Source organism: Suricata suricatta, chromosome 16 (assembly GCF_006229205.1).
Source record: "Suricata suricatta isolate VVHF042 chromosome 16, meerkat_22Aug2017_6uvM2_HiC, whole genome shotgun sequence".
NCBI lineage: Eukaryota > Metazoa > Chordata > Mammalia > Carnivora > Herpestidae > Suricata > Suricata suricatta.
The window spans coordinates 1139526-1150176 of NC_043715.1; the positions used below are offsets into that span (position 1 = coordinate 1139526).

The 10651-nt window shown below is 65.6% G+C and overlaps 2 protein-coding genes across 4 annotated transcripts in view; both read right to left on the reverse strand.

The window, feature by feature from the left end:
* Positions 1-699: 699 nt before the first annotated feature.
* Positions 700-7002, reverse strand: LOC115279976 (splicing factor 3B subunit 4-like). 3 transcript variants are annotated; one of them, XR_003903602.1, is made up of 3 exons: positions 5295-7002; positions 1710-2010; positions 700-1270 (listed from the first exon to the last, which is right to left on the reverse strand). XR_003903602.1 is itself a non-coding variant. In XM_029924501.1 (2 exons), exon 2 carries the CDS (start codon positions 6401-6403, stop codon positions 5489-5491), a length of 915 nt encoding a protein of 304 aa, XP_029780361.1. In that variant the 5' UTR covers positions 6404-6443; positions 6867-6995; the 3' UTR covers positions 3102-5488. The 3 variants fall into 3 exon arrangements, 1 of the variants encoding a protein (XP_029780361.1); XR_003903601.1 differs by having other exon boundaries at positions 1671-2010; XM_029924501.1 differs by lacking the exons at positions 700-1270; positions 1710-2010 and having other exon boundaries at positions 3102-6443; positions 6867-6995.
* The window catches only part of ZFPM1 (zinc finger protein, FOG family member 1), a 49711-nt gene continuing 43677 nt past the window's right edge, over positions 4618-10651 (reverse strand). The window contains exons 11-12 of the mRNA XM_029926093.1: positions 4909-4915; positions 4618-4657 (exon numbers count right to left, since the gene is read on the reverse strand). Of these exons, the coding sequence (XP_029781953.1) occupies positions 4618-4657; positions 4909-4915 (47 nt within the window). The remainder of the gene's footprint in view (positions 4658-4908; positions 4916-10651) is intronic.

Consider the following 10651-nt stretch of genomic DNA (forward strand, 5'->3'; position numbering starts at 1 on the left):
AGGAGTGAGCAGGTGTGGGGCATGCTCGGGGAGGTCGCGCATGGACAAGCGTTTCTGGGGAGAGGGAAGGGCATGTTGGGGTTCAGTACACAAGAGTCCTTTGTCTTCCTGGCCAGTGGGGTCCGGATCAGGGCCCAGGGCTGATGACAGCCTCGGGAGAGGCCGGGCCGGGCGTGGGCAGGGGCACCCCCAGCCCTGTGGGCGCTGGAGCCGGCCGGTGGGAAACAGCGCGCTCCCCGGGGCGTCCCCCCAGTTCCCGCTGCTGCATCGACCAGTCTCCCCCAAAACCAGGTAATCGACAACCCAACACCACTGAGTGCTTGACAAGTCACAGCTGAGGCATTTAAACAAGTTTTTTTAGGGGCATCTGGGTGGCTCAGTAGGTTAAGCCTCCGACTCTGGCTCAGGTCATGATCTCACATTTGTGGGTTTGAGCCCCACGTCGGGCTCTGTGTGGACAGCTAGCTCAGAGCCTGGAGTTCCTTCTGATTCTGTGTCTCCCTCTCTCTCTGACCCTCCCCTGCTCATGATCTGTCTCTCTCTCTCTGTCTCTCAATAAATAAAAGACATAAAGTATAAAAATTTTTTTTCATGTTTTATTTTTATGTTTTTGAGAGACAGAGAGACTGCGAGCAGGGGAGGGTCAGAGAGAGGGAGACACAGAATCTGAAGCAGCTTCAGGCTCCGAGCTGTCTGCACAGAGCCTGACGCGGGGCTCGAACCCACGGACCGTGAGATCATGACCTGAGCCCCCAGGCGACCCAGCTGAGGCATTTGAGACAGTGACAGAAAGACCTCGCGAGGACGCCTCTGTGCAGTTGACTCTGACGCGGACCGTGTTCTGCTCTGGGGTTTCTAGCGTATTTTGAACTTCGGGCAGTGTCTCCTCTTTGTGTGAGTGGTTGTGGCTCCAAGCGGCAGGATTAGTCTCCTCCCCCCACCCCCGGCGGTGAAGCCGCTGAGGCCGCAGGGGGTGTCCTGCCTGGTGCTGCGCTGACCACGCCCTTAACCACTGGGACCCTCTGTTTCCTCTTCTGTATGACCAACTGGGGACAGAAGCGTTCAGAGGTGACTCATGTTCCCAAACCCTGACCCACGGACCCGCGCTTCCGTGGGGACATTTCGCCTGCAGTGAGCGAGCAAAAGGAAGGTTGGGGACCTCACGAAGCTGATTACTTCTTATGAGAAACTGTCTTCTGTTCTGAGTTACGTCTTCCTAACGTTTGCGATGTGAAAATGTGTTTTGGGGAAGTCAGAATGAGCGAAGAGTCTGGAAAAACAGAAAAGCGACAGGTCAGGGCCCGTTCTCTGGGTTGTGGATTTCCAGGGGCTGAGGTCCTGCTCTGGGAACGCGTCCTTTCCAGTGTCCAACTCTGAGACCCAGCGCCGACCCCTGTGGATGGGCCGTGGGCCAGGCTGGTTGGCGGCCAGACCTCAGGGGACAGTGGGCAGGCGGGCGCGCAGCGGTCCTACTCTGAGCCGAGGTGAGGGAGGGTCCCGGGGTCCCGCAGCTGACGTGAGTGGGAGGAAGGTGCCAGGTCCCGGGCGGCCAAGGGGTGGGGAGTGATGGGCACTGTCCTGAAAAGTGGACTTTGAGGCTGACAGTCTGTCTGCCACCGATCTGGGAGGGTGGGGTTGGGGCCAGCGTGCTGAGGGCCAGGGGGACTCACCCCTTTACAGCCCAGGTGTGGGGGCCCCGCCGAGGTCACCTGCCCGCCCTGATGCCTCCTCTCCTGTCCCTCCGAGCCCGCCCAGAATCTTCTGTGGGAACAGGTGTGTGCCCAGCTCTGCTCGGTGTCCATCAAAGTCTGAGAGCAGTCTGCACCTGCTGGCTTCAGGGCCCCGACTTGCCCTCTGACCCCAGATGTGGACGAGGTGGCTCCTCGGGCCCCTGACGGGCTGGAGCCGCCGGAGGAGCGGCTGGGAGGCGGCGCTGGGAGTGACGGGGGGTCTGAGGCAAGTCGTCCCTGTGACTTAGATGCCCATGATCTTCAGCGTCTGTCTTCTCACCTTCGGAACGAACGAGAGATTGTAGGGACGGGCAAGGGGTCACGTACCGACAGGGAAGCACGGGTCAGACCCGCGGCGGGACCAGCCTGGCGTGTGGAACGAGGGCGCTGGGCGCAACTTCGGGGAGGGGGGGGGGGGGAGGCGCCGCCGGCTCTGCAGGAGGGACCTCGGTCCCCACGTGCCCCCCCCCCCCCGCCCCCGGTGTCCACAGGCGAAGCCAAACACGCGGCTACACCAGCACTTGCGCCGGTGCCACGCCGCCAGCTGGGGAGGGAACGCAGCGCCGGTGTCGGCAGAGGGACGAGGTGGGCCGTCCACTCGCGGGGTCCGCGCCGAAGGGCGGCCAGGACGACACGCCAGGTCCGGGCCGCGAGCAGCCTCACGGAAGGCGGTGGCCCGTCTCGTTCCCCCTCTGTCCGCTGTGGGCGCGCTCCTCAAGGGAAGCCATGGGTGGTCTCTGGTGGGCAGCGGGAGCCTCACGGACCCCAGGGCCCTGGGGGCAGAGTCTGGAAACCACCGGTGCGGTCGGAAGCCTGGGACCTCCCGCCGTGTCCCTGCTGCCGCCGCGTCCACGAGCCTGTGGGGGCGCGGGCTCAGCGCCCACGCGGCCTGGTGTGCGATGCTGACCCTCCAAGGACTGGAGGTCTCCAAGGACTGGCCGGAGGCTGTCCATTCCCAGAGGAGGAGGCCTGCCGCCAGTTTCGAAGGTTCCTGGGGGGTGTGGTGTCCGCCCCAATTCCTGGCCACCCGGAGCCTCAGATGAGATGAAGGGAGGGGCTGAGGTGAGGTGGTTCCATCAGGGTCGCCCCAAATCCAGTGAGAGCGTCCTTGTAGGAGATGGGGAGACACGGGGGGATGGGGGAGACACGGGGGGCACAGAGGGGCACGGCCCTCGAGGCAGGCGGAAAGGCGAGTGATGTGTCTGCAGGCCGGGACACCGGGCGTGACGGCCACCGGCCCTGGGGCCTTCGGAGCAGGCGGCTGTGCCGCACCTGAGTTCAGACTCTGGCCCCAGAACTGGGAGGAAATGCACCTCTGTCCTTTTGGCCCCAGGACACCACCCGGGGGAGGGGCCAAGGGGCTCGTCCAGGCTGACTCCGCCCCGTGTCCTCACACCCTGCATCCCGGGCGGACCTGCGGAAGGTGGGGTTAGAGTCCCCGTGGCCCTCTGCCCACACGCCTGTCCCCGGGGGGCCGAGGGCCCAGATGGCTCACCCTGCGTCCAGCGGTCCAAATGCCCGTCAGCCCCTCAAGGTCCCACAGTTCGGGGACTCAGGCAGTCAGAGCAGACTGGTTCTCTCCCGTGCAGAGCGCTCAGCTGCGTGTGAGGGGGTGACTGCTCCCGGTGGCTGACCGAGCCCCTCCTCGGAGCCGCCTCTGGGCACTGCCACTCCGGCCTCCTCTGAGTGGGAAGGACGTTCATCTTCTTCCCGGGTGAGGGTCACAGCGACCGGACTCCGCCACACTGCGTGTTCACCTCCTCGGGCCCGTCTCCTGTCTGTGAAAGCAGAGTCGCCCAGGAAGGGCGGTGACGGATGCTCTCAGGCCCCCGGGCTGCAGGTGCGCAGCTGCATCTGCGGGAGGCCGGTCCCCCCGTGGGCTTGTTTGCTCTAAGATTGGGGCGAGTCCTAGGGGGAGCACGGTCCTCCGCGTGGGCACTGTGCCCCCTGGGGCGCCACTGTCACTGTAGGTTTCAGAAGGTCTAAGGCCAGGAGAAGAGTGGGGTTTTCTGTCCCCACGGGTGTCACTTCCCTTCCACGAACAAGTTCACAAGCTCACTTCCCGCCTTCACGTGTCACAAAATGACGATGTGGCTCCCGTTCTCGAAGGGTCTTTTCACTGGGTCTAAAATCCTGGGTCGACGGCGTTTGATTTTCTTTCCTTCCTTTACAAGCACAGCTTTGTTTTCTTCCGGACTGTCCGTCCGTGTGTCCCCGCGTCTGCCTGCTCCGGGCAGGCGGCTCTCACCCACGTGCGGTCCCGTAGCATCCGGCGTGGGGCCCCAGCTTCCAGGGGGAGTGTCTTCATCTCAACATAAAGACAGAAAAAGCAGCGCTCACTGCTGCTCCTCCCCCTGTCGGCGGAGCTTCTCACGCCCAGAGCTGGTCAGTGACGGGAAGCCCCCCGACCTCAGGCTCCCTGGGACGCTCCAGCCTCAACGAGCCCGTCACCTGTCCCCACCGAAGGGCCAGGCTAGCCTTCCACATTCTCGAAACGTCTCCCTCCGCTCGGGCGGTGACAGTTCCCGGACAGTCCCCGCATACGTCAGGGACAGGGTTTGCCCGCCGGCCGCTGCGCACTCCCGGTCTGTCACACGGAGTGCTGCCGAGACCTCGCACCTGAGACTCCGTGCAGATCGTGGGGTTTACTGCGTCATCAGAGACGGTTTCACCCCAGACTGGGTTCTGTTTCAGCGCGAGCAGGCCACAGCCTCGACCTGTGTGAGGCCCACTCGCTACGCCGCCGCATTCCTGGAAATGCAGTCTGGAGGAGCCTCCGGAGGGCTCTGGGCGCCTCCCATGGGCTCCCTGGGGCACACTCGGAGCACACTCGATGGGACCGCACGGCAGACTCTGCGTTTCCGGGTTCCTCCCACCCTGTCCTCTGTCAGGCGGCCGGAGCGTCCGGCCGGTCAGCTGCCCCGCGGCTGCTGTGGGCTGGGCCCCCGCCCCTGCCTTCGGATCCAAGCACAGAGCATCTGGAGGGGGGTTCTGTCTGCCTCCTTCAACCCCCCCCCTGCAGGGGGAGGCACCCTCGGTGTTCCCAGTGAGAGGGATGAGGATTCAGAGGGCGGCTCTGGGGCTGCAGACGCCTGCAGGGAGAGCCTGCGCGGGGCGGGAGGGAGCAGGTCAGAGCTCTGTCCACTGTAGGATTCCAGGCACTGCTGGCTCAGGGAACCCCGGGCGGGAAGGAGGAGTCTGCCTGCCTCTGGGCTCAGTTATGCCACCTCCGCCCATGCCAGGAGCCGGTTTCTTCCCCTCCCGGCCGGGCCCGGGCCCCCGGGAGGCCCGCTCCGGTGTCTGACCCGACGGTCCACCCGGGCCTTGCGCACTGCGTGTGCTTGTCCCTCAGGGATGGTCTCCCTGTCTTTAGTCCTCCAGCCGGCAACCCTGATTCCCCCTTTCTGAGCGGGCAGCATCCTCAGCTCTGCGGGTGAGGACGCTGACAGCTGGCACGGGCGCACTGCCCCTCGCCCCCTCCCTGTACCCGCTGCTGTGCTCGGACCCCAGCTGCGTGCGCACCTGCGTCCCCCGCGCTCGCTCACAGGGCTGGCCCCCTCGTACCCGGGAGTGTCCAGACGTGACTCCTGTGTGGCTTACGGCCGCCTGCATCCCAAGTGTGACCTGCTGGCCGTGGCTCCCCACATGATAAGGGGCCCCCAAGTCTGGGGCGGGGAGGCAGGGCTGCCTGCAGGGAGGCCATGGGGACCTTTCGTGTTCTTGTCGTTAAGGGTCAGAAGCCTGCCAGCAAGCTGATGTCACTGCAGGGTCCCTCGGGGGAGGGGGAGGTGACCCTCAGGGCGCCCAGAGAAGCACAGGGGTATGCCGCCCAGCCACCGTCCGAGGGGCTCCTGCCACAGTGCTCCACAAGGTAACCCAGGCTTGTGCCCAGCAGGGTCAGACACCACGGGGCCTGTGCTGGCCCAGGGCGGGGAGCAGGCTCCCCTCAGACCGCAAGCGGGCCGGGCGCCGTGCTCCGTGCTCCGCCGGCTGAGAGCAGGCAGCTGGAGCCGTGCCCGCTGTGGGGACAGCGGCCCACGGAGGGGCCTGGCGGGCTCTGCTGGGGTGAGGGGTCTACTCCAGGGGCACGTCCTGTCCTCGGAGCGCGTTCTGTGTGCCGGGCCTCGGCTGGGTGCGCTCTGTCCATGCAGGGCTGAGGCCGGGTGGGGTGCCAGCTGCCACGATGGCCATGCGTCTGACCAGAGAGCACCTGACCATGCGATTCTCAGGGTCAGACTGAGGGCTGCTGAGAATTTTGGGGGCTTGGGGCTGGCGGGGCCCCTCCGTACTGGGGGACGGGGGCGGGTTGTCTGGGGTGCCCGGGGGTCCACAGCAGCCTGGCCGGGGGAGGGGAAGGGGCGGGCTCCGTCTCGTCTGGTGACCCCGAGAGGCAGTCCCTGAGACCGGGCGGGTCTCGCATGGGCCGCACCCGTCCTAGTGAGCGGCGGAAGGGGATCGCCCTGTGCCGCGAGGGGGCTCGGCTCCCCGTGGCCGTGCAGCCTCTGCGTTGGCTCCGACGGGCTTGGCGAATGGGCCCTGGGGCAGCTCCAGCGTGGGCCGGCAGGCTCACCTGTGTCTCTAAGAAATTTGCTCCTCAGACCCGGCGGTTGTACGAGGTTACGTGTTTGGGGTCCTTGGGAACATGGCAGGTCGTTGCACTTGTGCGGACGCATGATTGTTGCCCACAGCCAGCCAGTCGGCCCCGTGTCCCTCCTGCTGAACAAAGCTTGGAAAATACTTTGGGTCTCGGTATGCATACACTTCCGAGTTTCGGTTTCTGGTTCTCTATTAACCCTTGCTGATCTGACCGCTGCCCTCGGGAAGGTGTGCGGTGGACGTCCCTGGTGGCGGCCTCTTGGGGCTGTGCGGTGCAGCAGGGCCGCTGGGGCTGTGGCCTCCCCGGGCGGGCACCAGGTGCTCTGGGTGTTAGGCCTGCGTCACAGTGCCCCCCCATAGTGTCAGGGGACGAAGGTGACAGCCCCAAGGTGGGCAGTGACAGACCGTGGGTCATGGCCACACTTGTGATTGCAGGAGCCACTCCTTCCTGAGAGAGTGAGCGCCTGGCTGCAAGCCCGGCCGGTGGGGAGGGGTGAGGCTCCCAGTCCTTCCCCCCCACCCCCACCCCGCTGCCATCACCTTTGTTCCGGACCCCCTCTGGGTGGTGTGGCCACTAGCGGATCCCAGCCATTAACCAACTCGGTGAGGCTTCCAGAAGGTCTCAGGTCCCCTGAGAGCAGCAGCGGGACACCTGCAGCGGAATGGGGGGGGCTTACCCGTGGGGAGGGGGGAGGGAGGCAGGGGGGCTTATTGTGCCTGGCTTGAAGGGCGGGAAGTGCATTCTGCCACCTCAGACAGCTCAGTGAGCAGCTTGGAGGCTCGGGAGGCTGTTTCCTGCCGAGACTGTGCTTGCAGATGGGCGGGGCGCTGTCCCCCCTCCCCCCATGCTGTTCCTGTGTCGTCGGGGCTTCTGGAGGCTCAGCCGATGATGGCCGCCGGCTGGGGTGCTGGATGTGTGGGCTCGGTGGGGGGCGGGGTGGCCTTGTCAACCCACCCATTTCCGAGGGGCTGAGACCTGGGCCCGTCCCTTCCCCGCTGCCTCCTTGTGTGCGTGCCACCCGGCTCTGAGCCCTTCCCTAACCCCTGTCGCCTGATCTGCTGGCCCGTGGAAACCAGTCACTGCTGCCCCCTGGCGGCAGGAATGTCCCGCAGCAATCCCTAGAGCCGGCTGTCCCCTCCCCCACACCCAGTGTACTGGCAGCTGGGGATGGTCAGTGGAATGCGCGGGACAGTGCATAGCGATGGCCTGGGTGGATGGCCAGTTAGGAGGAGATGGGACCGGGTGGTGACCTTGAATGTGGGCTGCGTGCTGTGTGTGCCAAGGAGCTGTGGGAGGGCATCACCTGGGCAAAGCTGGCTCTGGGGAGAAGCAGTTGGTGAGGTGCAGGAAGCAGTGAAGGCAAGAGACCAGCGGAAGAATGGGATCAGGATCCAGAAGGTGTCCTGGGTGTGGACAGACGGGGCTGGCGTTGGGGCTCGCTCACCTGATGGCTAGTCTTTCATTCCGTGTGACATCAGTGACCTGTGTACCCCTGCCAGTGCCAGGCCAGATGCCAGGTGCCCAGGAGGCAGTGGTCAAGGCAGGCAGCCCCTGTGGGGAAGGGGCGAGGGGCAGGGTCCCAAGAGTGACCACTGTTATGGGGGAAATGACAGGGTGTCAGGTCGGAGGGTCAGGGCAGATCCCTAAGCTGAGAAGTGTGTGACGTGAGGGGCCGCCCTTCCCAGCGAGCAGACCCTGGCGGCCGAGGTTCCAGCCGGAGCAGTGCTGCAGGGCGTGCTGGGGGGCCAGGGCCTGGGGGCCACCTCTGTGCGGCAGGAACGCCCCAGGGCCTGCACCAGGGCGTGAGGCCATGCGGCCGCTCCCCCACAGATCACAGTAGTGGGAAGCGCGCTGGCCGCCACGGCAGTGGCCAGTCCATAGGGCAGGGTGTTGCTGGGGGCACGGGGGAAGCAGCCGTCCCCAGAGGGGGAGCCTGTCTGACTCCCCGGGAGGTTTGGAAGCGGTGGGTGAGGGAGGTCAGAGGCAAAGCCACAGACCCTGGAGCCAGATGCGGGCGCATGGCACTGGCTCGAGGAGCAAAGGTCACCGGCTGCATCTGGGCGGAAGGCAGAAGCTGGAGAAGGTGGGGGAGGGGCCTGGAGGGACGGGTAGTCTGGCGCTCAGAAGAGACTGGGCTAGAGAGAGACTTCGGGGCACCAAGTCTGCACGCCTGCCGGGGAGGGGTGTGCAGGCACAGCTTCCCGGAGAGGGCTGGGTGGGCTCTGCGGGCCTCGGAGCCCCCTAGTTGGAAAAGCAGCAGGTTAGGGGGTGCACTTGGGGAGCAGGGAGCGCCAGGTCTCCTGGAGAGAGGCCTGAAGGGGTCCTGGGCCGCTGCTGGGTCAGTGTGGGGGGAAGGGAGCTGGAGGCAGCTCAGAGGGAGGCATGGCCTCTGGTGGGGTCTGTAGGGATGGGAAACCCAGGGTCTGAGGGAGGATGGGGGGGAGTGCCTGGCACTGGGGACACGGAACCACACGGGCCTGTGCTGCGGGAGCAGCGGGGGTGATGGGACCCGGGACCCACATGTGGGACCTTAGTGAGGTGTGTGCGGTGCTGCCTAGAGGCTCCAACCCGGCTTCAGGATGAGGGAGTGCAGCTTCCCCCCAACCCATCTACAGGCACAGACACTGAGGCCCTTTCTGTGTGGCCCCCGTCAGACTTCGGGTGCCTGCCTCCCCCATCTCGCTGTTGGGGCTGCCTTGCCCCCCTTTTAGCATCTGTTCTCAGAAGCCATGACCCTGGTGTTCCCCAGCACCCCTCTGAGGAGTTTCACAATTTATGCGCCGTAAAATTCATTCTGCGTCCGGTTTAGTTTGTTAATAACAGTATGTGCGGACACGGGTCGTGTCTGCCTTCGCTTGGGGTCTGACTCCGAGGCAAAAGCTCCGGAGCTCCCCATGCGTAACACTGCAGGTGAGCCGCGGGGTGAGGGGTCGTGGCCCCCCTCCCAGCCCAGGATGGCAGGTGCCCGGGCAACCTGGAGGGAGGCCCTGGCCCCCCTGGGACCCTCCCTCAGCGCACTTCCCTAGAGCCAGCCCTGCGAGGGGTGGGAGCTCTGACTGCAGTGCCCTGGGCTGGGCAGCCCAGTCTGGTCCAGCCCCGGTCCTCGGAGCAGCGGGAGGGGCCTGTGCATGACCGGCTCCTTGCCCAAACAGGCCCCTTGTCCCCACAAGGGCTGGGCGGGAGAGACTGGACCAGAGCAAGGAGAGTGAGCCTCGGTGGATGTCAGGAAGCACCTCGGAGCCCAGAAGGCAAAGGTCAGAGTTCGCTTCTATCCACCGCAGGCCACTGGGTAAAACTGTGTTTGGCAGAGCTGGGAAAGGACCGAGGGGGGTTCTCCAGCAGGGACACCAGGCTGCAGGGTGCCTGTAGCCACCCAGCCGCAGACTGGCAAGACGTGTTTGGACTCTGCCTGGGTCTGGCCAAACACTCGCCGCCCGCCCCTGCTTGTGTGCCTCCAGGGCGCCAGCTCACACGCTTGGTGGGGGCGCCTGGCTCACGTGTGCTGTAGCAACCGCAGGGGCCGTGTGACCCCCCCACTTAAGGATTTGGGCCCCCCTGATCGCAGGGGTGGCTGTGAGCCTTGGTGCCCTCTCCCTGCCCCCGCGCCGCCGGTGTCCAGCGGCTGCGTCACCATCCCTTCCCTCCCCACCAGCCTTGGGGGCCACAAGGTGCCCTCTTCCCCTGTTGGCATCCCGGAGGGCAGCTTGTACCAGAGTGTGCTGTGGCATCAGACTGGCCTGGGGTCAGGTCGTGGCTTGGAGCCCCAAGGACCTGTGACTTTGGCTGGGGACACGGCCATGGTGGGTTGCAGGGCGCGTGCGTGCACTCATGGTGGTGCTCAGTGCACAGACCACTCCCTCAGTGCTGGCCCCCGTGTTTCCCCCACCCCCAGGGCCCCTGTGCTCAGACAACTACGTCGCTCCACTACTGGGCTCATCAAACTGAACTTCTTTATTAAGTGCCAATAGTCCAGGCGGCCGGTCCCCCGCAGCCCCTGTGCCCGGCCTGCGCCTGGCCTGCGGCGGGGCGCAAGCGGTCTCCGTCTGTAGTGTGGCAGCCGCTCACTTCACATGCTCGGCCGCATGCGAGGAGCAGTAATACTTCTTGTGGGCGATGAAGGTGGACAGGCTGCTGAACCTGATGTTGCACAGGCGGCAGTACCTGTGGCTGCCGGGGGGCGCGGGCGCTGGCGTCCCCTTGCTTGGGGTCTGGACGCCCTTGTCCGAGTGGGAAGGGGGCGTCGGCGGGGGCTGCGGCGGCACCGCCTCTGGGGATGGGGCCGGTATGGGGACAGGCCGCGGGCTGGCGTCGGGGGCCCCGGGGG

Coding starts and splice junctions, on each gene's coding strand:
- LOC115279976 (XM_029924501.1), bottom strand. CDS start 6,403: ATGCGTCCGCACAAGTGCAACGACCTGCCATGTTCCCAAGGACCCCAA.